The sequence below is a fragment of the Phocoena phocoena genome, chromosome 15, assembly GCF_963924675.1.
Source record: "Phocoena phocoena chromosome 15, mPhoPho1.1, whole genome shotgun sequence".
Classification (NCBI taxonomy): Eukaryota; Metazoa; Chordata; class Mammalia; order Artiodactyla; family Phocoenidae; genus Phocoena; species Phocoena phocoena.
This window is the reverse complement of record NC_089233.1, coordinates 23012435-23039759: the sequence shown is the minus strand read 5'-3', so window position 1 is coordinate 23039759 and position 27325 is coordinate 23012435. Positions and strand designations below refer to the sequence as shown.

The following is a 27325-nucleotide window of genomic DNA, read 5'->3' as shown; positions in this document are numbered from 1 at the left end:
TTATATTTTCTATTTCTCATTGGTTCACTCTTAGGAGATTGTACCTTTCTAAGAATTTTTCCGTTTCTTCTAGATTGTCTGTTTTGTTGGCATATAGTTGCTTGTAGTAGTCTCTTACGGTTCTTTGTATTTCTGTGGTATCAGTTGTAACTTCTTTTTCATGTCTACTTTTACTGATTTGGGCCCTCTCCCATTTTTTCTTGATGAGTCTGGCTAAAGGTTTATCAATTTTGTTTATCTTTTCAAAGAACCAGCTTTTAGTTTTGTTGATCTTTTCTACTGACTTTACATGGATTGCCTCAGATCATTTTCCGAACACCACTGGGAAGGCATGAGTAGTAATGAGTCCCACTTTACAGATGAGGAAACTGATGCTGGAAGAGGTAGAGTAACTTGCTTAAGGTCACACAGCCACTGAATGAGGAGTCAGGTTGCAGAAGCTGCTCTGAACAACTCTGACTCTTCTTTCTCTGTTCCTCTATACATTCATTAAAAGATTGGAGCCTCCTTTGCCTTCTGCTACCAAGAAGAGCTTATTCTCATCTAAAGGTTGTCCAGATGATTTGCGAAAATGTTAACTGGTCCCAGCCCTGGTCCTTGGGCATGTGCAATTTGTTTTAATAGTAATAGTTTTAAAATCCTCAGAGTTCTGTACTTGCTTTCATGTGAGTCCTGATCAGATCTGCCTCAGAAAGATGAACAACTCTTCCTCTGTTTTGCCCTTTAAAGAAAAAGTAACCCACAAATTCCTTCCAGTAACTTGTGTAAATTGCAGGTAGAGTGCTTTTATTATTTTTTTTTTAGGAAAAATTTCTGCCATTTCTGGACATGTTCCAAAAAGAGAGTGTGCGGGTGGAGGTTTGCAAATGCATCATGGAAGTTTTTATCAAGTAAGTGTAACATGATGTAATCAGAAACTTCAATTCCAGCTGCCCTTGTGAAGCCTGTTGCTAAGAAATCAATTTATGCATTTTGAGGGCCTGTGATGTAGTGATATATTTATACCTAAAATAACATTGAGAGAAAAACCACATTAAAAGGAGAAGTCATGATAAAAGTTTATAATTAGCTTAAGAATACAAAGTAATAGATGTTAACAGAGCCTGACCATCACCCATATCTCACTCCTGTGATTTGGGAAGGAGCAATCTATTGATGTACTATTTAGGAAGTGTCATTTTAAAAGATAAAGTCATTCTTCTCAAGATACCAGAGCCAGAAAGGTTTCTGTCGTTAATGTGTAGATTTGTGATCAGTTTTCAACTTAGTTCCTTTCATTTTATTGATTAAGTCTGTTTTCCCAAAACTGCCTACTGCTGATGGTACATGAAATACTTTCAGGTGGTACATGGAAGAGAGATTTTTATTTTTATTTTAAAACGTGTATTTATTTTAAAGTATGTTAGATAATATATAACTAGTTTAATCAGTGACTTCAAATGTATTATTCTTTAGGACAAGGTTAAGTTAAAAGTTCAAGTCCCTTTAAATATTAAGTATGTAGATGTGATTAAAAAAATATCTCAAGATGGAACTCAAGTAACCAGAGTTTGGAAAATTGAGTTAGAAGTTGCTGGAATGTATGTTTTAAGCTTTCCTTGTATTACCTTTCCAGAAGGTTAATTCCATATGCTTGAGACAAGTATACCTACTTTACTTACATAAAGATTTATTGAGACTTCCCTGATGGTCCAGTGGGTAAGGTTCCGCACTTCCAATTTAGGGGACCTAGGTTCAATACCTGGTCAGGGAACTAGATCCTGCATGCTGCAACTAAAGATCCCGAATGCCGCAGTGAAGATCCTGCATGCCACAACTAAGGCCTGATGCAGCCTCATAGATAGATAGATAGATAAATAAATAAATATGAAAAAAAGAGAGAGAGAGACTCCATGCTTCCACTGTAGGGGGTGTAGTTTCCATCCCTGCTTGGGGAACTAAGATCCCATATGGCGTGTGGTGCGGCCAGAAAAAAAAAAGATTTGTTATAAGAGCGTGTCCTTTTATGTTATTTGAGAAACCAAATTAATAATTTTGCCTGGCACTTAACACAGTTATGGACAGGTTGTTGGACAGCTTTAGAAGTTCAAGAAACACGGTAAGAAAACAGATTTGCCCTTTGTCTGGCTTAGGAAATGTATCAGTTTTACCATGATTTTGTAGTTAGGAGAAGTTATGATATGTTAGAAGAGCAAACTTGTTATTTAAAGGAGAATTAAGAGAAAACAAGATCATTGCCCGTTGCTGGTGATCTGGGCCGTGTTAAATGCCAACCAGATAATTTACTGCTTCTCACATATGTATCGTAGATGAGAACTAAATCTGTGCTTTCTGTGGTCTCAGTGGACATGGCTTTTACTGTTATCTCTAAATGTCTTCTAGGCATCAGCAAGAGCCCACTAAGGACCCCGTCATTCTGAACGCCCTTTTGCACATTTGCAAGACCATGCATGACTCTGTGAAGTAAGCCATGTGTAAGGCTGAAACGAGCCTGGACTGGGTCTTAATGCCACATAATAGTACATTAGGGAATTACTGCTTCAAGCTGCCACTGTGAATAATATTATTTTATGGAGTCTATTAAGATACATGTTAACAAGGACATTCCAGTCCAGGGGAGAAGGGAGGCTGAGCTGAGGGTAACCTTCCTGAGAAAATGAGATGGCAGATGTTTTTACAAAGGGATTTCTATTGGGAGGAGAAGGCTGGTTTCATCCAAGTGAACTCATACTCCATGTCTCCTGGAGATTTCTGAGAGCAGCAGATAGTATAATAATGAGTTCACTCATCCAGTAACATAGCCTTTAAGTTTTTTCTCAATATTAGCCAATTATTTAAAGTTCAAATAAAATTGTATATATTCCTTACATGAAGGACTTCAGTTTGTTGAGTATACTTGAGGGTCAGACCTACCCATGGGCCTTACCTTTGGGTCAAAAGCCAAATTATCTCCTTTGCTTTCTAGCTTTATTTGTCTTATCTTTTTTTCTTTTTTATTACATGTTTCCATTCGACTGTGCTTGAGGCAGTTCCTGCTTATTTGTGGCAGAAAGTTTGGTCCCCAAAGAATTTTTAAACATAGCAGCTTGATTCACAGGAAAATGTTACAAGAAATGAGAAAATTGTTTTGGAACTTAACCATCAACAAAGATGAATTGTATTTCTTTTTTTTTGCCCCCCCTGAATTTTAGAATCTTTATTTCATGACTTTGTGCTTTCAACTTCACAAATAGTTTTCAAGATCAAAATATCCAGACTTTTTATAATAAATGGAACTGATAGACTTTAGTTGCACAAAAATAGAAATAAAGGCACAAAAAACATTTAGAAAGGTACTTGTATTAGTAGGCCATTGGTTTTTGGCCTAAGCGAAATAGAAGATGTATTTCTCTTATGAGAAGCGTGAAGCCAAAAGGTGGGGGTGGGGTAGCTCTGCTTTAGAACATCATCTAGGAGTCCAGGTTTCTTGTCTTACTGCTCTGCTATCCCTCCGGGGTGTTGTCCTTGCTTCCTGGTGGAGGTGACTTACCTCAACCGTGTCTATGTTGCAGCTGGCAGGCATTGGAGGACAGCACCCTCCTTTTAGGGACACAACTTGGGAGGCTCGTACATCACTCGCATTCACATCCCATTGGCCAGAACTGTCATGTGACTACTCCTAGCTACAAAGGAGTTTGGGAAATGTAGTCTCAAATAATGAAGGGGACACTGCATATTGGAGGACAGTATGCAGTCTTTGCCAATACAGACTTGTTTTCCCTTAGAACAAACCAATAAACAGGAGCCTTGGTCTTTGGCTCTTAAAATTTTTTAAAATAAATTTGGAGAACTATTTATAAACCTTTACATGTATTATCAAAACTATAAGGACTTGACATTTTTTCATTTATATTCATACTAAATTTGCTATTAAACAGAAGCACCTGAGATCTGTGATTTACTTTAAGCTGTATCTCCAAAATAAGGTAGATTGATGGATGGAGAGAGTAATGGAGAGTTATATGATAAAGCAAATATTGTAAAATGATAGTAGTAGGGTGTATTGGTGTTCACTGTATAATTTCAACTTTGCTACATGTTTAAACTTTTTATAGTAAAACGTTGAATGAAGTTTCTCTGAAATACAAAATTTGAAGTTGGACCTTGCTATCCAAATTCCAAGGAAGAGAGTTACCTTCTCTTTTGCTGTTAATAAATATATCTTGAGAACAGCATCTTTGAGAGAAATTAGAAACACATTTAAATTATGTTAATTTAGATTACATATTTTCATCAAAAGAAACACATACATGGAAGTTTTTTAAATCTAGAAAATGCAAAATGTTCTTACCTGTTAAGTTGCTTACTTCTAATACTTTTTTTTCCTTTGGAAACTTTAATTTATCACCTCAGTGTTAATTATGTACAATTATTGATTTTAGTGCACTCACTCTTGAGGATGAGAAAAGAATGCTGGCATATTTGATTAATGGATTTATAAAAATGGTAAGTATTGGGGAAGAAGTTTCAGTGCACTTGGAAATGTGATGTAATTGTTTATCCTTCCTCTGGTGAAAGCAGTTAACATTATGTTCCCTGTGCTTTTCATTTTTATTGAGATAAGATGAAATTAGAAAACAACTTATATTAGCCAGCACTCCCCTGGGGGCAAGGAGAGCCAAGACAAACTGGCTTAAGGAAAAAAATAAAAAGGGGAGGGTGGGCGGGGATTTGCTGGCTGATGTGGCATAAAGTCCAGGAAGAGATTGCTGGCTGATGTGACATAAAGTCCAGGAAGAGACCTCTCAGAAGGAGCAGCTGGACCTGGGGTCTCTGTGGTGTTGTTAGGACCTGCCATGTGTGTGTCTTTGGCTCGTGGCTCTTCTCTCTTGGCGTCCTTCCCAGGCAGGCTCACTCCCCGTAAGAGCTCTGGGTTTTCATTCCTTCCAGCTCTGCAGCCCAGCCGGAAGGGCTCCAGCAGAAGTCCTGGGGCTGAGTCTCCTTGGATTAATTTGGGTCACCAGCTCATCTCTGAGCAAATTGCTGCTGTGAGAAAGAATGAACACACTGATCGGCCAAGCTAGGGAGACAGGCATACCTAGGCAACCGAATCACGTGGACCAGGAGTGGGAGAAGGGGCTGCCTTTTTTTTTTTCTTTTTAATAAAGCCAGTTTAAATTTTTTCTTTTCTTTTTTTTATTATTTTTTTTGGCCGTGCCGTGCGGCTTGTGGGATCTCAGTTCCCTGACCAGGGATGGAACCTGGGCCACGGCAGTGAAAGCGCGGAATCCTAAGGCCCTGGCCACCAGGGAACTCCCTGGAGAAGGGGCTTCCTGAAGCACCTGCTGTGCTGCCCATCAGATGCTGGTGAAAACAATTTGGGGGTCAGGTCGGGGGGAGAAATGCCAAGTGTTCACTCTCCATTCGTCCTAGTTAGCCAGTGCTGTATAACAACTCACCGCAAACTTAGTGGCTTAAAATAACAGTGTTTTATTAATTCTTACAATTCTGTGGGTTGGGTGGATAACCAGGCCGCTCTGTATGATGCCAGAGGTGTGGCAGAACTGGGGCTGGACGATCCAGGACAGCCTTGAGCACGTGTCTGGGGTCTTGGTGGTGGCTTATTTCTCGGCCATGTGACCTCTTTCTGTCCATCATTCTCTCATCATTCACTCATCTCAGTGAGCTCTTGTGTGGTGAGGGCGAAATCAGAAGCTGCAGGGCCTTTGGAGGCTCAGAAATCACACAGTGATCTGTGCTGCTTCCTGCTTCATTCTGTTGGTCAAAGCAAGTCGCAGGGCCAGCCCTCTGGAAGCGGGGGAAAGCAGACTCCACCTTCGGATGGGAAGAGTCTACAGGGACACTGCGAAGGGACAAGCAGAGCAGGAGGTGTTGTTGCAGGCTTCTTTGGGAATAACCCACCGGTCCATCCCCGCCAGAACAACCTTTGCCTTAATTCTCAGGGCACAAATCTAAAATACCCACTGCTGCCAGTATCTGCCAGTATCTGCTGTTGGAATAGAAAAGTCGAGACAAAAGCTGACTGAGATGAAAGTAACTAGACTTTGAAAATCACCTTGAAAAATGTGACTCATTCAACAACAGGGGTCAGTTTAACTGTGGGCAAAATACCAATTTTGGTGAAAATTCAGGATTAGCCTTTTTATGTATTGAATACCTATGACTGTTACCAGGTGCCTCTCTTGTTCCCTTGAGTTATATGCTGATCACGTGGTATTTATCCTTTTATGGGTTTATCTGAAAGCCACCAAGTTATAATGGAAAAGGATATGAGGAAATAAGATGTGAAACCTGATAGCTATAATGGAAATTGTGACATTAAACCTCCTCCAGACAAAAATGATTGCTGTAGCAGTAAAGTTTGTCCTACCAACCAGCTGTTCATAAATTTGAAGAAATAGGAGTAGAGGGGATTTTTAATGGTGGAAAAACATCCATCTATGGCGCTAGCAGCCACCAGTGAGCTGCCGAGGTTGGAATCCCCTTCAGGAAGCAGAAAGGTTTGGCCCTTATGAGGGAACCCCTCTGACAAATGGCTCCCAATCACCAAATCTGTGTTCTGTGAAAAGGCCACAGCTGACAAACAAAATTCCATCATTTCCTTTCCAGCGGTTTCCTTCTAGCCTGGGAAATCCTCTTTACATTTTGAGATTCTGTTTTATACCCTTTGGTCTTTTTATGTTCTACAACAATGCCAATGTCATGAAGATGAGGTGGTAATAGTAACATTTCTGCTCTCTGCTGGGTGAAGTAATGTGAAGTCTAGTTAGAGTATATTCCAGTGCACGGATGTGTGTGTTTGCTTACATACGACTGAGATAGCCACCATTTATAGCTGTGGGATTTTTGGTGACTTGTCATCACAGTGCCTCCCCTGCCCCCACAAGCTCAGGCAAAAGCTTTCCAATCGTGTGCTCACAATGGAGATAACATCGTCGGTGTCTTTCTCCTTGACTCTAGGTGTCTTTTGGCCGTGATTTTGAACAACAGCTGAGTTTTTACGTTGAGGCCAGGTCGATGTTTAGCAATCTGGAACCTGTTCTTGTGCAGTTGATTCATGTAAGGATTTTCATTCATTCATGTGTTCTCTCAATACATATTTGTTGATCATTGAGCCATGCACCAGTTTTAATCTGGGATTCTTCTGGCCCCATATTGCTTCTGTTCCCAACGCATGAAAGGTGTTGTCTCAAAGGTTAATAAAATCTGCAACTTTGCTTAAGCCTTTGAGTGGTTTTATTGGCCTCTTTTTCTCTGAAACTTGCATATTCTCATTCCTGCGTGCCAACAGCAAAGAGTTAAGTGAGTTGCATTGATTATTTAGTTATAGAAATACTAACCTCATTAGAATTCCTTGTTGCCTAACCAGAGTCCCAGCTTTCTTGGATCATGTGCCTTTCAGTAACTTTTCATGGTGCCCTTAGGCCAAAAGGAAGAAATAACAGTTCTGTTTATTACGAAATTAGGTTCAAACAACTTAAGAATTTGTGCCCTAACAACTTGACAGCCCTCTGAACCAACAGTATACATAAATTGAAAGAAAAATAATGTATTTTCATTCCATTCTTAAATCATCATAATTACTTACTAATAAAGTATATGCATCTATTGAACACTGCACAACTTCTTAAACCTTGGAATCAGATGGGACACCACTACTTTAGCTCCCATTCCAGATTGATTTTTTTTCCCCACATTAATTTTTGCACAGTGCTTTTTATCACAGCATCTGCTAACAACCCAATTTTGCAAAGATACGAAATGACTGCAAGGAATGTACCATGGTCTATGAGCTCCCTCACACTAGTGCTTTGCATAGTATTCAACCATTGAGCCTTGCTGTGGTTGTCCGAAAAATGTGGTGCCCCTGTGATTTTGCTGCGACACCCTGGGGTGTCACTGTACACAGTTTGGGAACCATAGGTCCAAACTTTTTATATTTGTGTAAAGATTCCCTAAGGTCCTTGAATTGCTTCGTGTAAATTCAAGGAAAACAACCTTTTTATGTATTTGTCTGCTGGTTATCAGAGTTTGTAGCATTACTAAGCTTCAGACCTCAATATGAGGATTTATAAGGATTGAATATAAGACTTACGAGGATGAAACGAGCTAGGAGTGTGTAGCCCCTAGAACAGCACCTGCTTTTCCGTAAGTGATGATGCGGCTGCGGTTATACTGTTCTTACGGTTATCCTTAGTGTTGCAGAGCTACTTTGTATGGTCTGCGTCCGGTTTTGGAGGTTTCTGTTAAGATCGCTAGGATCTTAAGCTTAGTGTGGGGGATTTCTGGAAACAGAGTAAGCGAACCCTAGCTATTCATTAAGCCAGAAAATGGTCATTTATTACGCCGGTTGAGAGGCATGACTTAACTCAGCGAGCGTCCCTTGGAGATGTTTGCTGAAGCCGAGATCGAATCTGGCCTGATGACCCCTTTGCCATTTCGGGGTTTGGTGCTAACTAGTCTTGGTTCTGGTTAGCTTGCTCTCGTTGACTTGTATGCAGTTAATGTCCAAATCTCTCTGGAAGATGTTAATCTGAATCAGCCATTGTTTCATTCCCATTTCTGTTTTACTGATTAATCTAGAGTGTGAACCGGTTGGCAATGGAAACAAGAAAAGTAATGAAAGGAAATCATTCCAGAAAGACGGCTGCATTTGTCCGGGTATGTTCTAAAGATAAGACTCACAGACTTTGAACTCCAGTGGGCTGTTTCTTTTGCAAGTTTCTGAATTGCTGTTCCCAGAAAAAGATTAAGGCTGGTTTAGTATTGATTTTCTGGATTTTTTCCTTGCATATCTCTGACTGACCACTTTTCTCAATGTTTTCAAAAGAAATGATCAAAGGAGCCTGAATTTTGATACATGTTATGGGGAGGGGGTTGAGAAATGGATTTGCAATTTTGTGTGCCAGCTGAGCTATCTCTGGCTTGTGCCTGTAACTGGAAGGCCTGGTACCTTTTTTCCCTCTTGATAAATTCCCAACTTTGAAAGGAATTTGCTTCTTGAGTATGCTGCTCAAAATATTATCAAAGCGATCCATATCCATGCTTTAAAAATAAAATCATACTAAAAAGATTACAGTGAAAAATAAGCACCCCGGCCCTGCCCTTGCTCACCATATACCTCTCTCCTCAGCATCAACCACCTCAAGCTCTTTTTAGCAACTTCTTCTTCAAATTACCTATGTATTTTTTAACTAATTGGTTTTAACAGCCTCTTCTTTAACTTATCAATATTAGGTGTTATCTGTTTACTTCCTGCGACGATGAATGAGGATTTATTTTTCATACACCATTACTTTCCTTGGTTGCCCCTCCCCCTCCTCCCAAAGAAGCAAATACAGCAGAAGCAAGGGGGAGAAATTGGGGTTTCTAATGGGGAGATTAATTATTTTAGTGTTTTTACTTGAAAATATATGGTGGATGAAAACAAGAGTATTAACCCATTGTGATGGCATTGCCATGTAACCTGCTGTTTCTCCCCTTCCTTCTAGGCCTGCGTTGCCTACTGCTTCATTACCATTCCCTCCCTGGTGGGAATCTTCACCCGCCTCAATCTCTACCTGCATTCTGGTCAGGTGGCCTTGGCCAACCAGTGCCTCTCCCAAGGTGAGCCCATCACTCACTCTCTCCTCTCCTCTGCTCTCAGACAATTCCTGGCTCCTTAGGAAAGCGGACTCAGCAGTGTGTGGATATGTGTGTGTGAGTGTGTAGAGAGAATCCTTTAAGGAGGAAAGAAAGAAAGAAGTGATCAACAAGTGATGAGTTTTTTTTTTTTTTTTTTTTTTTTTTTTTTGCGGTACGCGGGCCTCTCACTGTTGTGGCCTCTCCCGTTGCGGAGCACAGGCTCTGGACGCACAGGCTCACCGGCCATGGCTCACGGGCCCAGCCGCTCCGCGGCATGTGGGATCTTCCCGGACCAGGGCACGAACCCGTGTGCCCTGCATCGGCAGGCGGACTCTCAACCACTGCGCCACCAGGGAAGCCCAAGTGATGAGTTTTAAATCTGTTTCTTTAGTAGGAAGCACCTCGGACACACATTTATAGAGTCAGACAGTTTACAGAGCATGGGTAATTTCCTGTAAGGACCTTCCTAAATCTGTATCAGGCAGGCCAGGTCAGGTGGCTCAGACATCCATAGAGAATTTTAGAAGTTAGGACTGCTTATTCACAGCAGATTCAAGTTTATTTGTTGTTTTCAATGTTCATTTGTTTAAAACCCCAGAGATACAGGAGTAGAGTCTAATCAGTAGAGAATGAAGACTCTCTACAGCTTGCTATTAGGTATAAAAATTCTGCCCAAGACCCGTTTCTGTACGAGGTACAGAGCTCTCCTAGAACCAGGATCGTGCGAGTGGTTTATTTAGGGGGCGATCCCAGTGAGTGTCAGTAGGGTGACGGGGAGGGGAGACTGGGAAGGGAAGGACGCCAGCAAAGGGTGCACTGGTGGGTGGGTTAGCACTGTGGGAAGCTGGGGTCCTTCCCACTGAGGCCTCGGTGTCACCAAAGTCTTCAAACATGATTGCTATCCGGGAACCTTTTCAAACTCTGCTTCGTTTTGCTATAGACTCCTGGGCACTCTAGTAGCCTCCCAGTGCATTTGGAATTAAACCAGATGCCTTGGCTGAAGTCCCTACGTGGTCTGGTGCCTTGCGGCCTTCTGTCCTCATCTTACACCACACTTTAGCCACACCGGTTTTTTATTGTTCTTTGAACATACTAAGCTGTCTTCCAGTTCAGAGCCTTTGCACTTGCTGTTCCCTCCTTCTAGAATGATCTCACCTCCAGATATTTGCATTTTTTTAAATTACTAGGCCAGAGATGAGAATCAAGCCTCACCTCTTGCAGGGTCCTTTCCTGTCCACTCTAGCTAAAGTAGCTGCACCTCCCCAATCACTCTCTGTGCCATCCTCCTCTTGTCCTCACTGCATTTACCTTGTTCTGATGCTTTCTTACTGTGTGTGTTTGTTTACTTATTGTCTGGACACCCTCTTTCCCCACGAGGACTGCAAGTCCCACAAGAGCAGATGTGTCCTCATTATTTGTCAGTAAACATGAAACTTTCTCCTAGTGCCTGCTTTGGTAAGGATGATGGGTTTGCAGGAAACAAAACAAAAATGAACAGCCACTGCCCAAACCCCAGTGATGTGCAAAGTGAAGATTAGATTAGCTTCATTAATTAGATTAAATTAATGTTAGGAAGTTTTAAATCTTATAAACCGGTTCCCTCTTAAAAAGGTCAGGAGTAGTAGAGCCACGTGGGGATCCCTGAGCTTGGTGTCACCTGTAACATTGGGAGTGGGTTGTGAGCTGCAGATACCAGAGCTGTGAGCTGTACGTGGAGGCCCCGCAAGCCTAGATCTTTCCTCTCCCCACTTGCTTCACGCTATTTTTTGTTTTCAAAAAAGAAAAACAAATTCTTAAGCTAAATCAAGATTTGCTGCTCCCAAGAACTGTTGGAGGAGAGCTGGGAATGACAGTTTCCCTGCTGGGATGCCCTCGGTCCACACCCAGAGATAAGTAGCATCAGAGCAGACTGGTACCCGGGTGTGGGCAGTCAGCGCCCCCTGTGTTAGAGCTCTGGACTCCTCCTCTACCTCCCCTGCACTTCAGGCTGCAGCAGGGCGGGCAGGAGTGTGGAGTCCACTTCGTGCTTAATAATTTGTTTTTTTCATGCTTAATAATTTATCTGATGATTTTGCTCAAGTCTCTAAGCGCTGTGGTGCTAAACCGTAAAAGGCTGTTGTTGTTTTTCTGAAAGCCACATGCAGCAATTGCTGGCCAAAATAAATCATACATTCAATTACTGAGAATGGGAAGGCTAAATGTAAATTAAATGAAGCTTGTGGAAGTGGGCCACTTTGGTTTGTTTGCCTCCTTAAACACCCCCCCTCTCAGCTGGTTATAAAACATCCCCTCCCCGTTATTCATCTTTTTTTTTTTAGAAGATGTTGGGGGTAGGAGTTTATTAATTAATTAATTTACTTTTGCTGTGTTGGTTCTTCATTTCTGTGAGAGGGCTTTCTCTAGTTGTGGCAAGTGGGGGCCACTCTTCACTGCGGTGTGCGGGCCTCTCACTATCGCGGCCTCTCTTGTTGCGGAGCATAGGCTCCAGACGTGCAGGCTCAGTAGTTGTGGCTCACGGGCCCGGTTGCTCCGCGCCATATGGGATCCTCCCAGACCAGGGCTCGAACCCGTGTCCCCTGCACTAGCAGGCAGATTCTCAACCACTGCGCCACCAGGGATGTCCTCCCGCTATTCATTTTCTAGCCTCCCTTGATCCAGCCTTGGCTGTATCTTCTTTATCAGGCTGTGGCTTTGCCAGGGCTGACTCAGCCCAACAAGTAAGCTCCCATTGAACTCTCAGCCAGGCCACCGTGGAATGCTGACGAAGGCTTACTATGGGGAGGCCCAGTTCTGGTCCTTTGGACACACTGGTTCAGCGTGTAGGCTGGATCATGCGGGGATTTGGTCTAGGGTCACCCATTGCCCCAGATATTTAGGAGAAATGAAGGACTTGCAAATCAGTTGTATGATCAAGTGCTTCTGACCTAGATGTGGCCCAGAGATGCCTGTTCACTGTCACTGGATAGCTCCTTGCCCTTGTTTGTCAGTGGTTCTTTCTGGAAGGTTACCACCAGGTCACAGCAAGAGCAGATTCTTTCCCCTTTATTTTTATCTTGGTTCCTTTATCTTTACAGTTTCTAACCTCAGAAAGGAGGATGTTTTACAATGGAAGTAATGTTAAAGGTGAGTCTTGAAAGAAGAGCATTTGTTTATCAGGAAAGGGCTATGGGGAAGGGGAGAAGGAATAGTTGGCCTTCCAGGTAGAGGAGATGGCCTGAGCAAAGGCATGGACGTGTGAGATTACATGACGTGTTAGGGATAAGGCCCTAATGAATGGTAAGTTTCAAGTCTTCTGAATGCAGTGGTCCCAATTCTGATTCTGCTACTTGTGAGTTGGATGCCCTTGGACAAATTGGCCATATGGTGCCTCAGTTTTTCCATCTGTAAAGTGGAGATGATGGCAGTGGTTCCTATCTGTGGTGGATTAAATGAGATAACATACTTGGAGCACTCAGCCCACTGGCGCACAGTAGCGACTCAGTAAATATTAACTTAGTATAACCGTCTCTCAAAAGGTGAAAGTATGCCTGGGAGTTTAGGAGCTAACTGTAGACAGTGCAGCTCTGCAGTCTCAGAGTTCTGAAAGCCAATTCTCATATGCAGAACCTTGGAAAATCTGCAGGAAAGCTGATCTTCAGTTCAAGATAAACCTGCTGAATTATCCTGAAAATAACAGATCTGCAGTTCCTCCGAAGATGAAACAATAGTGAGAACAATGAAAGCAAAATAGTGGTAAAAAGAACGGTTTTTGTTCTTATCATTAATAATAGTGCTTTTCCCTCCTACAGAATTCTTTCCCCCTCCTTTTATTTGAAAATTTTTTCTTCTTCCAGTTTTATTGAGATATGACATACAGTGCTGTATAAGTTTAAGGTGTACAGCATAATGATTTGACTTACGTACAGCATGAACTGATTATCACAATAAGTTTAGTGAACGTCCATCATCTCATATAGGTACAAAGTTCAAGAAATTTTAAGAAGTACCTTTTCCTTGTGATGAGAACTCTTAGGATTTACTCTCAACTTTCATATATAACATATAGCAGTGTTCATTATATTTATCATGTTGTACATTACATCCCTGGTACTTAGTTATCTTATAAGTGGAAGTTTACTCCTTTTGACTGCCTTCATCCATTTCCTCCTCCCCCCGTCCCTCACCTCTGGTAACCACAAATCTGACCTATTTTTCTAGGAGTTTGTTTGGTTTTTTTGAAGTATAATTGACCTATAACACAATATAGTGATTTGACATTTCTCTACATTTCAAAATGATCACCAACATAAGTCTAGTTATGATATGACACCATATAAAGATATTACATCGTTATTGACTGTATTCCCTACACTGTGTATTTCATACCCGTGACTCATTTACTTTGCATCTGGGAGGTTGTACCCCTTAATCTCCCTCACCTACTTCTCTCCTTCCCCCTCCTTCTTCCTCTCTGGCAACCACCTGTTTCTCTTTTTTTTTTTTGCGGTACGCGGGCCTCTCACTGTTGTGGCCTCTCCCGTTGCGGAGCACAGGCTCCGGACGCGCAGGCTCAGCGGCCATGGCTCACGGGCCCAGCCGCTCCGCGGCATGTGGGATCTTCCTGGACTGGGGCACAAACCTGTGTCCCCTGCATCGGCAGGCGGACTCTCAACCACTGCACCACCAGGGAAGCCCACCTCTTTCTCTTTTATGTTTGATTTGAACTGTTTCTCTTTTATGTTTGCTCATTTGTTTTGTTTTTTAGATTCTACCTATTTCCCCCCCCTTTTTAAAATTAAATTAAATTTTTTTATACAGCAGTGTATACATGTCAATCCCAGTCTCCCAATTCATCCCACCCCCACCCCCCCACCACTTTCCACCCGTGGTTCCCCCCTTTTAAAAATGTACTTTCTTTTACTTATTTTTTGCATCTTCATCTTGGAGAGCTGTGCTCACAAGCCATGTCTTAAGTAAAAGCCCCAAACAAAAGTTAAGTCAGGTTCTCCTGTAAGACATCTTATCCTCACACTGTGCACTTTTCCTTCATTGTACACATCACCATTGTTGTTTAACAAGTAAATGTGTCAAGAATTGTCTGCTTCTCTCCCCTGAAGAGTGTCAGCTCCACGAGGTCTCATCTGTCTTAGGCACTGTGCTGTAGCTGTCTCCGGGCACATTGCCTGACGCATGGGTGCTCAGTAAATGTTTAAGGAATGAATGGTACCACGTGATAATAATGGTTGATAACTCTTTATGATATTGATGAATGTAAAATGGTACCAGACCTTTCATGGGAGGGACCTAACTCCTAAGCAACCTAAGTGTTCAGAAGAGTCTCATCAAAGTCCTCTTGGTAGGTTTTAAATAATTGATTTTCCTATTTATAGAAAACAGGAAACAAGGTAGGTTCAAACATATGCCGAGGCTCATAGACACGTTAACTGGAGCTGTAGTGCTGGTTTGATTTGTGAGGAACACGGGGGCGCCCAGAAGAAAGGCTAAAGCCTGCGATTAGGAAGTCCACTGGCTACTGTGAACTATAACTGCTGATGGAGGAGGCCAGGGCAGTAGAATGGAGGAGAAAAATGATTTTGTATTTCCTCCTTTTGGAGAGTAAGGAGCAGCTTGTGATGGAGAAAAATGGTCTCTATCCACTTACCAAGTCTTTGGGGTTTATGCTTAAGGTCATATTTACTTGTTCTGTTGACAAACCATCTTCTGAAGAATGTCATTGATGCGACTGTTTTCTCAAACCGTGAGGCCTCTCTGGTGATTATGGCAAAGTATTGGATTGGCCAAAAAGTTCCTTCGGTTTTTAAAGTAAAAATAGAAGACACACTTTTCATTTTTACCAAGAACTTTATTGAACAATGTATTCACCGTTTTGTTTCACTACCTTCTGCCATCCATCATTCAGGCAACTTCGTAATTCCATCTTCCCCAAACTTTTTATCTTTTTGAGCAAAGAACTCTTCCAGGTGCCTTTTACAGTCTTCCAGGGAATTGAAATTTTTTCCATTAAGAGAATTTTGTAAAGACCGAAATAAATGGAAATCCAAAGGTGCAATGTCTGATGAATATGGCGGATGAATCAGAACTCCCCAGCCAAGCTGTAACAGTTTTTGTCTGGTCATCAAAGAAACATGCGGTCTTACGTTATCCTGATGGAAGATTATGCGTTTTCTGTTGACTAATTCCGGATGCTTTTCGTCGTGTGCTGCTTTCAGTTGGTCTAATTTGGAGCAGTACTTGTTTTAATTAATCATTTGGTTTTCCAGAAGGACCTCATAATAGAGGACTCCCGTCTAATCCCACTGTATAAACAACATCACCTTCTTTGGACGAAGACAGGCCTTTGGTGTGCTTGGTGGTGGTTCATTTTACTTGCCCCACGATGTCTTCCGTTCCACATTGTTGTACAGTATCCACTTTTCATTGCCCATCGCAGTTTGTTTTAAAAACGGAATGTTTTTGTAACATTTAAGGAGAGAATCGCATGTGGAAATATGGTTAAGAAGGTTTTCTTTGCTTAACTTATGTGGAAGCCAAATATCAAAGCGATTCACGTAACCAAGCTGGTGCAAATGACTTTCAGTGCTTGATTTGGATATTCTGAGTATGTCAGCTATCTCCTGCGTAGTATAACGTTGATTGTTCTCAATTAATGTCTCGATTTGATTGCTGTCAACTTCAACTGGCCTACCTGACCGTGGAGCATCGTCCAGTGAGAAATCTCCAGTACGAAACTTTGCAAACCACTTTTGACACGTTCGATCAGTCGCAGCACCTTCTCCATACACTGCACAAATCTTTTTTTGCGTTGCAGTTGCGTTTTTACCTTTCTTGAAATAATAAAGCATAATATGCCAAAAATACTGCTTTTTTTCTTCCATCTTCAATATTAAAATAGCTACATAAAAATTTACCAGTTTTGATAAGGTTTTTTTAAAATGCAAGCTGATATGACAGCTGTCACAATACAATCTAAAAAAATTGTTTCAAATGAAGTTAAAGACAAGTAAGTGCTACTAGAGCCATCTTATGGAAAAAACCAAATGAACCTTTTGGCCAACCCAATAGGTTAATTTTGCTGTAACAGTTCACAGGTGGGCAGATGGCATGAAGCTTGTTGCCCATGTTCATGTCTGAACACGCATGATCCATCCACTTTAGGGGATGTAAGGGCAGGGATGGAGAACCCACAGAAAAGGAGCAGGGGTGAGTCTCCCCCTTAAGTTTACTCAACTCCTTATGATTGTAAACGCCTACGATTTGCTTCCTCCTGCCAGCAGTTCTTGGCCAGTTTTTACGTGCAAGCCACTGTGCCGAGCATTGTGCCGAGACAGGAATGCACTTACAGAGCCCTCCTGCTAGCAAGGGGGAGCGGCTCTGTTTACAGTGATTCAAAGCAGCACATGATAAATGTCATGCAAGATGTTCATAAAATGTACCAGGGAATTTTAGAGAAGAGAGAAATGACCCTTGGCTTGGAAGAGGAAGAAAAAAAAGCTTCTTAAAAGAGGTGGAATTGAAAAGTGTGGAAGGTAAAGGGGATCTATATATGCTGAAGTGAGGCAGAGGGCATTCTAGCCTAAGCAACGGCAAGAGCAAAGGCCTAGAGGCTGGAAAAATGGTGCATCTGGAAGGAATGAGTGGAAGATCAAGTTAGGAAGGTTGTTTGGAGACTAATTGTTGAGAGAACTGAATTCCTGGCAAAGGAGTTTAGTTTTATTCAGTACATATTATTTGCTGGGTGGCTGATCTTCTTGTTACAGAGGAGGAAACTGAAGCTCAGAGGTGTGACATGACTTGCCCAGGAGCATCTAGCTAATAAGTGACTTCAAGTGCTCTCTCCACCGCTGTGCTTCTCTGTAGTTAGGTTAGTTCCTCTAAGCGATAATCCAGTGTTTTATTTCTAACCCTCGGTGTGTGTGGTTGCTAGAGACCAGTTATTATAGATTGAACGTTAGATAAACTTATTTAGGAGGCAATCAGAATTAAGATAAGGAATGCCTAATCCTTTCTGCTTAGGGAAATCTAAGCTTAATATCCACAGAAGAACTTCACAACCTCCTGTGGGCTACTGCAGGGATGGCAGGAAGGTGTGTCATCCCTGCAGTATCCCAGAGATTTGAGTCAGGTGACACGTGGGCTGAGCATGCTTGGCTCAGAGAGAGGCCTTGCTGATCAGAGATAAAAGAGGGAGAGCGTACAGGCACCTCTTATGGTGCTGCTGAAACTGAGAAGTCGTCTGTATGTCTGAGTGGACCTTCCACATTAACTGTCGACATTCTGCATAAATCAGGTGGCAGAATCAAGGTTAGATTAATGCTTAATTGTTATCGATGACAGCTTAATGAATGAGGTATTTAATTGTCCCTAGGCATTCATATTTCTTTAAATCTTGCTCTATACACAAATCACCAAAATAGTGGTCCTTAAATCCTCAAACTTAATTCCTATAATAACAGGCTCTGTTATAAAAACACAGTTTTAGTAGTAAAGAGTATTGAGTCTCTATGATAACTTGCTTATGGATAATAACTTGGCCATTTAGACTATGAGGCTTTACCCAAAGACACCTCTATCACTTGGTGACAGCACATCTTCATGGCAGACTGCCTTAGTCTCTTTGGGCTGCTATAACAAAAATACCATAGACTGGGTGGCTTAATCAACAGACATTTGTTGCTCACAGTTCTAAAGGCTGGAAGTCCAAGATCAAGCTACTGGCGGATTCAGTGTCTGGTGAGGACTTCTAGTTCACAGACTGTCTTCTTGCTATGTCCTTACATGGCAGAAGGGATAAGGAGCTCTCTGGGGTCGCTTTTATAAGGGGACTAATCTATTCCAGAGGGCTATACCCTCATGACCTAATCACCTCCCAAAGGCCCCACCTCCTAATACCATCACATTGGGGTTTAGGATTTTAACCTATGAATTGGTGGGGGGTAAACATTTAATCCACAACACAAAGTTTGAGAGAGTAGGCTATGCCCTGATGTTGCATTTTATACAGTAGTTTCCGCTATATAGATATAGAATCCAAACCTAATGGAAAATGTTGAAAACTGGTGAAGATGTTTAGCAATGGGGTTGATAGAACTTGAGAGAGTGAGTAGTACTTGTAGCCTGAGCCCTGCTTTAATAAGGTATATTCAAGGGACGGGAGTCTTTCAACCACTCATGACATTTTGTTTTAAGAAATGTGATGTTTCCTTTCCTGGAGTTCCCTGGATTAGGACAGTTGTCCTTCTGAGTTGTCCAGGAGGACATATGATGACTGAAGTTCTGGGAATGGGGTGGAGTGGATTACTGTGAGGTCTTGTTTAGCCTGGGAGTTTATGACTGACAAGTAGTAAAGGTTTCCATTAGCACTGACCTAATGCGTTATTTAAAAAATAAAACGCTACCTCTGAAGGTGGTCTGGGTTATCACTTCTTGACCGTCTCTTATGATTCATGTACTGAATCATCTTCTGTATCAACAAATGCCAAGGACACAGAAGGATGAACTTACTCTCAGAGATCACAGTTAAATCTGAGTTTTATCATGTATGGAGCACATTTAAATCTTAATGATTTTTATTTTAATATTTCATGCTCATTTGAAAAAAATGCTAACAATACAGAAATGTAGATCTCAAATAAAAAGCCTCCAAGTAAAGTCACCAGTAATCCACTCTGTCTCCTCACCTCTAAAAAGTATCCACTGTTCAGTTAGTATAGTTCTCTTGATTTTTTCCTTCTATGTATACATTAAAAAATACGCTTCCATTCTCATATGCTGTCTGCCTCTTTCCTCTGCTCTTCTGTCCTACCCATCTGTCTATATTCTTATATAAATACGCACTGCCCCCCACCTCAGAAATGGGAATGTGTCTTCCCTAGTGTTTTTCAATTTGCTTTTTTTGCTTATCTTGGCCTCTCTCCTCCTACCCCCTTCCTGCCCACCATGTTAATACATGTATTAATAGATCCACCACTCTATTCTTTGTAATGACTATTCAGTACCCTATTTCTTTTTTTGGCGAGGGGATGGGCTATAAATTATTTCCCCAACCATCCCCCCCCCATTTTTCCCCCAAACTCTTATTGAAAAATATTTGGACTCTTTCTAGTTTTTTGCTCCTACAGACAGTGAGCAACCGGCATCTTAATTCTGAGCATTTTGAAACTGACAGTTGTCCGATTGACTGATATTTTTGTCTCTTAGAACATGGAACCCTGTTGTTCAGAGACATATGCAGAGCTTCAGCGCACAACAGACAGCAGTGGGGCTCCTCAGGTGGGCATGTGTGTGGGAGGCCGCTGGCCCCTCAGTTTTCTGCGGGAGCTGGAAGAGACCTCAGAGCACAGGGTGAACAAAACCTTTTAAAGCCTTGAGAAGAAGGTTCCATGCAAGTGAAGCTGTCTAGAGAGCTGTGTGTGACTCCATTTGTAGAGCAGATAATCAGAGAGGAACCTTCCTGGCACATAGGCTGTGGGTTGCAGTGCAGTCCCTGGGGCCCTGGAAGATGTGTGCCCCCCTCAGCTTAGTGCCTTGCTTTATGTACATGAGGAGGGTGGGCATCCCTGAGGGCAGCAGGAGTGCCACAGTCCACAGTAGCCCTTCCCCAGTCTCATTCCCACCTTCCTTGCTCTGGTAAAGAAGGAAGGGGCTACTCCTCAGAAACCCCCTTTGACCATCCTGCCTGTGTATCCCACTACCCATTCTGTTTTGTACATTTCTGTGATTGAAAATTTTATAATAAACTTGTATTGACTTTGCTAAAGAAAACTTATTTGGGGAAATTTATAAATAAAAATTCCAAAATAGTAACCTAGCAGTACATGAAAGAACTTGGTTTCCTTCACTCTCGGCTACCACTTTATAACACACTTAATAGTTTGGCATTATACTGCCTCCCTTTCTTTATGCATCTACCTAAATATCTATATATATTTTTCTTGTAAAAATAGGATCATACTGTATGCAGTTGTATAACATTTTGTACTTAATATTATCATAGATAATCTGTATTATACATCAAAACATATCAACGTACCTTATTTTCTTTATTAGCTATATCAATTCTATGGTGTGGCAGTACAATAATTTCTTTAACTGGTCTCTTATGGTCGGGTTGTTTGCAGTTTTTCTCCAATCGAGCTGAGTTGATACAAAATACCTTCATCTAAGGAGAACCATTGGCCCAGTTGTTTACAGTAGCTAGGCAGCATGGGTAATCCAGATAATCCCAACATACCTAGTTTACTTAGTACCTTCAACTGATCCCTTATTTTCATTCTCTCCCAGGGTTTGCTAGTGACATATATCTTGGTGACCATTCTGTAGTTTTAGTGGCTTTGTGTTTTGGGTGTGTTTGATTTCTTCATGTCCTGAGGTTTCTAGAATATCATCCTCCTTTCATGTTCTGCAGACCCTTTGAAACTGCCCAGATTGGGAAACAGGAAAACCTGAAATCTCTGACAGAAAATTAAAGTTCTGTGATAATTGTCTAACAAGCCTCCCTAGCCCTTATTCATATGTGAAATGATGGTAGCCTGCCCTGGCTGAATTTCATTATTACTGACTACCTCTGTTTGCTTCTTGCTGAAGGTCTCCAGTTTAAACCTTTCAGAATGTGCCGTTTGCTGTTGGAAAGTCATATTCTGCATTTAGCTGAAGGATTTAGAACATTTTTTCTCAAACCTGTTGAATCATAAAATTCACCGGAGAAGCTTGTTTTAAAAAAAAAATGGATCAGTTGATTAAGATGGTAAATTTTATGTTATATGCCTTTTACCTCTTAAAAAAAATTGGAAGAAAAAAGGAAATGGGCCAGATTCCACTTTGTAGCTATAAAAGAGAATGAAGTTGTACTTTATATGCATGATAGATTAATCTCCAAGACATGTTGTCGAGTGGTTGGGGAGGAGTTGCGAAATGGTGTCTACCATATATTAACTCTGCAGAAAGAGAAGCAAAGAAAGGGAAAATGTATTTGTTTCTGTACGCTTAGAAGCATACCCAAGCAGCAGGTAATCCTCTTTGCCTCTGGGAAGGGAAACTGGATGGCCAGGGACCGGAGTGAGAAGGAGTGTTACCTTTGGAATTTAAAATCATGTGACTCTGTTGCCTATTCAAAGGTAACTATTTTTTTAAAGTTAGATTTCCGAGTCTCTGTCATGGATAGTCTGGTTTAATACATTTAAGGTGGGGCCTGGGAACCCATATATATTTTTTAAATAACAGCTTTATTGAGACATGATTCATGTATCATAAAATCCCTCCTTTTAAAGAGTACAGTTCAGTGGTTTTTAGTATATTCGGAGTTGTGTGATCATCGTCAGTAATTACAGAATATTTCCACCTCCCCAAAAGGAAACCCCGAATCCATTAGGCAGTCACACCCCGTTCCCCCTCCCACAGGCTTCCCCCAGCCACCAATCTCCGTTTTGTTTTGATGGATTTGCCCATTCCAGTCATTTCATATAAATGGAATCTTACAATGCAGATCTTTTATGACTGGCTCCACTCATTTAGCATAATGACTTCAGGGCTCATCCACATCGTCGCGTGTATGTACGCATACATGCCGCATGCGCGTAGAGCTGGAGGAACTGCCAAATTAGTTTGCGACGTGGCTTTACCACGTTCCATTCCCATCAGCAATGTTTGGGGGCCTGGGAATCTGTGTTTTCACAGGATCTCTATGATTGTTATGCTCAAGCTATTTTGGAAAACACCGTCTCCAGTAGTAGCCCAGTCCCTCTTACTGTGGCTGTTTGTCTTCCACCCAGTGCCCAGAAGCACTGAAGGACGTGTTGATCACTGTGCAGAGAACAGCAGCAGAATGCCTCTCTGCAGAGCAGTCAGCACCCCAAGAAAAAGGATCTTAAACAGAACGAACTCTGGGGTGAGGTCAGCCAGGCTTGAGTGGGGTTTTTTGTTTGTTTTATTTTTTTTTTAAGATGGAATATGGAAAATAAATCTAGCCGTTCCTTGAAACCTCAGAAGATTCAGATGGAGGAATGCATAGCATGGGGAAGCCAGTGCATGGATTGATACATGCTTTTTCCTTCCCCCAGTGGAACAAGGATAATAGTCTTTATGAATCGGAATCTGATTTCTCCTTTTTCTAGAAGTCTTTTTTAGAAAAAACAATGTAACCCATTTTATCTGTAATTGTCTTCTGTGGCTTTTAGTAGCCACAAATAAAGTGTTATGTGCTGTAGGGTATATAGAAATAGAAATATAATGTTGTACACGTGAAACATACAGTGTTATAAACCAACTTCAATTTTTAAAAAATGTTATATGATATTGGCATGATTATTCTGAACTCTATGAGGAAAAACTGTTTTCATACACAGTAGGATTTGAGTTCTAATTACTAAGACAAAATTGAAAGGTCTCCCAGACAAGATTTTATATATGGGGCAAGTCTTCCGAGGATAGAAATAAAAATCTGCTTTGAAACATTTCCTGCCTCAACGCTTAAATAACTGTTTCTTTTCACTCCCTCCTTTGGAATGGGAACTGAGCAGGGTGGCTGGGAGGAGTAGGGCACCCGGCACAAAGTGGGTCCCTCTTTAATGAGCCATAATAATAGGCACCTTTCTCAGGGCCACTTGGTAACAAACACATAAATAGAATACATAAATGGTCTTTCAGGTTGTTCTGAGCAGAATTTTAATTTCCGCCGAGAAAGGCTCTTCACTTTGTTTGATAATGGACTTAATGTCTTCACCGGAAAGCAGTGCCTATAGAGCCAGGAGGAAGACACCGGACCTGGTGGAGTCCAGGCCTGCCTGTGCTCTAGGGGGTGAGGTCAAGGGTAGGCTTAGCTCAGTTTCTTATTTTAGTATTGTGGTTAAGTTCACACAACATAAAATTTACCGTTGTAACCATTTTTGAGTGTACACTTCAGTGGCTTTAAGTACATTCACAGTGCTGTGCAACCGTCAGCACCATCCATTTCCAGAACTTTTTCATCATCCCAAAGAGAATGAAACTCTGTACCCATTAAATAATACCTCTGTTCCCGCCTTCCCATTCTGCTTTATCTCTCTGAATTTGACCACTCTGACTACCTCATACCAGTGGAGTTAGACAGTGTTTGTCCTTTTGTCTGACCTATTTCATTTAGCATAACGTTTTCAAGGTTTGTTCATATTTATAGCACATGTCAGCATTTCCTTCCTTTTTAAGGCTGAGTAATACTCCTTTGTATGTATGGACCATATTTGCTTATCTGTTCTTTGATGGACACTTGGGTTGTTTCCACCTTTTGGCTCTTGTGAATAATGCTGCTGTGAGCATTCGTGTACGGGCATCTGTTTGAGTCCCTGCTTTCATTTCTTTGCGGTATACACCTAGAAGTGGAATCGCTGGCAGATGGTAATTCTATGTTTAACTTGAGGAGCCAAGCTATTTTCCACAGCAGCTGCACCAGTATGGATTCCCACCAGCAGGACACAGAGATTCCAGTTTCTTTACATCTTTGCCAATACTTGTTATTTACTCTTTTTTTTCATAGTGGCCATTCTCATGGGTGTGAGATGATATCTCATGGTGGTTTTTCTTTTTTAATAAATTTATTTATTTAATTTATTTTTGGCTGCGTTGAGTCTTCATTGCTGCACGCGGGCTTTCTCTAGTTGTGGCGAGCGGGGGCTACTCTTTGTTGTGGTGCGCGGGCTTCTCATTGCGGTGTTGCGGTGGCTTCTCTTGTTGCAGAGCACAGGCTCTAGGTGTGTGGGCTTCAGTACCTGTGGCATGAGAGCTTAGTAGTTGTGGTGCATGGGTTTAGTTGCTCCGCGGCCTGTGGGATCTTCCCAGACCAGGGCTGGAACCCGTGTTCCCCTGCGTTGGCTGGCGGGTTCTTAACCACTGCGCCACCAGGGAAGTCCCTCTCCTGGTGGTTTTGATTTGCGTTTCTCTCATGATGAATGACGTTGAGCATCTTTCCACGTGCTTGATGTCCGTTTGTGTATTTTCTGTGGACAAATGTCTATTCAGGGTAACCTTTGGTCAGGTTACTTGTTTTTTCCATTGTTGTGGAATGTCTTTGTGTATTCTGGTTATAAACCCCTTATCATATCTGTCATTTGTAGACTTGTGTTTCTTTTAAAACACACATCTGACTATGTTGCTCAGTGCTGGTGATGGCCTTTGAACTCTGCTCAGCTCAGTCTTTTACCACCCCTGGGCTACTCTCACCTGGCCACTCAGCTTTTGAGCTTTGTTCATCATCTGGGCATGGAAATAATTGTACCTTGCCCATAGGACTGCTTGAGGACTGAGAATGTTAATTACCTTAAGATAGGGCCTAGGAGTTCCTCTGGTTTCCATGAATAGTGCCATTTACTACTGTCTGTAGGCCAAGATGGACGACCCTGCATCTTTCTGGGAGGTTTATCTACCAGAGCCCCTGTATCAAGACAGGATCAGCTGCTTTGTGTCCCCCTTAGAGCAGAGCATACGACGGGCTCCCAGCAGATGGGTGTTAATTAGTGTGATCACGTTGGGCTCATCACCACACTTGTGCTGTCAACTCTTGCCCCTGTTTTCCCATGCGTGCCCACGATGGCCGGGAGAGCGCCAGTTCACAGCTGGAGCTTAATAACTGTGCTTAGGTGAATGCGGTACGGGTGTGAGTTCGGGGTCCTGGGAGGGAAGCTCCTGGAGCAGAGGTAACTTTATGTAGTAAACCCTGATATCAGTGTCTTTCCATACTGTGGTTTTTTCTTTTGAAGGAGGAAGAGAAGTCACTACCCCACTCTTCAGCTTCAGTCGCAGACTCTTCTCGTTAAGGGCCAGCCTCTGTTTCCGGCTGTGGGCGTTTGTTGTTGCATCTGCTCCTCTGCTGTGCTGGAGGGGCTTCTGGGTTTAACTCGGGGTGCTGCAGACCAGAGCACTGTTCTGTGTGCATCACTGCAAGCCGTTGCGGAGTGGAAGTGTATTTGAACCATGTAAATGTTTGATCTTGTCGGGTAGTTTAAAATTTTGTTTGTCAGGTCAGTGTTCTGTCTGTTCTGACCCTGAGGCTCTTTCTCATGGTTAGTACTTAGGCAGTTCTAGAAAGACCTCTCCTTCTCCCTCTCCATCTACGCTCCCACCAACACACTAGTTCCTCCTGCCACCGGCTGTGTCCTCCTGTTACGCCCTCTCTCTCGCCTCCCCCTTCCTCTCCATCCCTCCTCTCTCCCTCTTCCCCTTCTTTCCTCCCTCTCACCCTTGGAGGTCTTCTTGTTTTATAGTCTGTTTCATAGTTCGTAAAGTGTCTTCACTTTCCAAATGATTCTCCGGAACTGTCACCTAATCAGAACTAGCCTTTAAAGCCGTGTGTGTGCGTGTGTGTGTGTGTGTGTGTGCGCGCGTGTGTGCGCGTGTGTGCGTGTGCGCGCACACAGTCCTTCAGGCATTTCCATTGTTATTTCTTTAACAAATACAGTGTGCGTTAGAGTATATTCAGACAAACCAGAGCTTGAGCCTGGGCTCCACCACCATGGCTGGACCCTCCCGCATACACAGGCCCTGTGGTAGGACCGGGCGCTTCTCGTTCCACACCTCATTTCCTACCTGTGAAGTGGGCTGCGGACAGCACTTTCCTCCTGTGGTGAACCGGATGGTTCACTGAACCAGTTTAGGTGAAGCCTTCAGTACAGGCAACTGTGACTTCTATGCCCTCTGTAACAATTTGCCTCGTGCTTTTTTCACGTATTATCTGAAGTCAGTTTGAGGTTCTCTGAGCCACATCGCTCAAAGGAGGAAGGGGGGAGAAGAGGAGAGCTGGGAGGCGGCAGCACCCTCTCAAGCGAACGTTCCAACCAGTCGATCATGGTGCAGAAACCCTCTTCCAGTACCCGCCAGCTGTCTTGAGCCCTTGGTGTGGCCGGACTTCCAGGCCGTGTGAAGAAGAAAGCAGACCCTGAAGTTTTCAACGTTCTCATACACGGACTTTTCTTCTGTCTTGCAGCTGATGCCTTTTTCAAAGCCGCTATAAGCCTCGTTCCAGAAGTTCCAAAGATGATTAATATTGACGGAAAGATGCGGCCCTCAGAATCGTTCCTTCTGGAATTCCTCTGCAATTTCTTTTCTACTTTATTAATAGTTCCGGTATGTTTCCCCAGAAGACCTGTAGGTGATGTCTTTCTTTGACCTGTTTTACATACATTCTTAGACCTAAAAGTGCAGGGATGTTCTGTCTATACCTGTATTGGTTTTCTAGTCAGATGTTTGAATTTTTCAATGTGTTTTCTATTCATTCTGTGTCCAGGGTATGTAGTCTAGGCTCTCTGTATGGTCGAGGGGGTATCACTTAGTGGTGAGGGCTCAGGCCTCCGGACCAAGACACCTAAGGTAGAATCCCAGCTCCCCTTCCTTCCAGCTGTGAGTTTCAGGTGATTATGTAACATTACCAGGATGCAGTTTACTCATTTACAAAATGGAAATAATAAGAGTATCTACATCTCTAGGTTGCTGTGATGATTAGGTGAGCAAATGTACGTATATGGCTAGAGCGGTGCCTTAGCGCATAGTAAACACTTAAAAAGGTAATGGTGTTGTTATTTTGATGGCAAGTACCAGAAACCGCAACAAGATAGTAAAAGTCGAAGGGGATATTGTTGGAAGATGCTGGGGTTTGTCGTGGAATATAGGAGATGAGAAGTCAGGCTTGGGCTGGAAGGAATCAAGGCCACTCCCAGGATCCAGCATTAGGACCTTCACC

General features: G+C 42.3%; 1 protein-coding gene across 4 annotated transcripts in view; it reads left to right on the top strand.

Annotated features, from left to right (window-relative positions):
• Positions 1–27325, top strand: part of VPS35L (VPS35 endosomal protein sorting factor like) — a 133222-nt gene that overhangs the window by 82574 nt on the left and 23323 nt on the right. For 2 of the 4 annotated variants that reach the window (XM_065893414.1, XM_065893416.1), the window contains 7 exons: positions 805–890; positions 2383–2463; positions 4422–4485; positions 6961–7059; positions 8584–8661; positions 9492–9606; positions 26573–26712. In XM_065893414.1, the coding sequence (XP_065749486.1) occupies positions 805–890; positions 2383–2463; positions 4422–4485; positions 6961–7059; positions 8584–8661; positions 9492–9606; positions 26573–26712 (663 nt within the window). The remainder of the gene's footprint in view (positions 1–804; positions 891–2382; positions 2464–4421; positions 4486–6960; positions 7060–8583; positions 8662–9491; positions 9607–26572; positions 26713–27325) is intronic. The other 2 variants (XM_065893417.1, XM_065893415.1) reach the window with 1 other exon arrangement.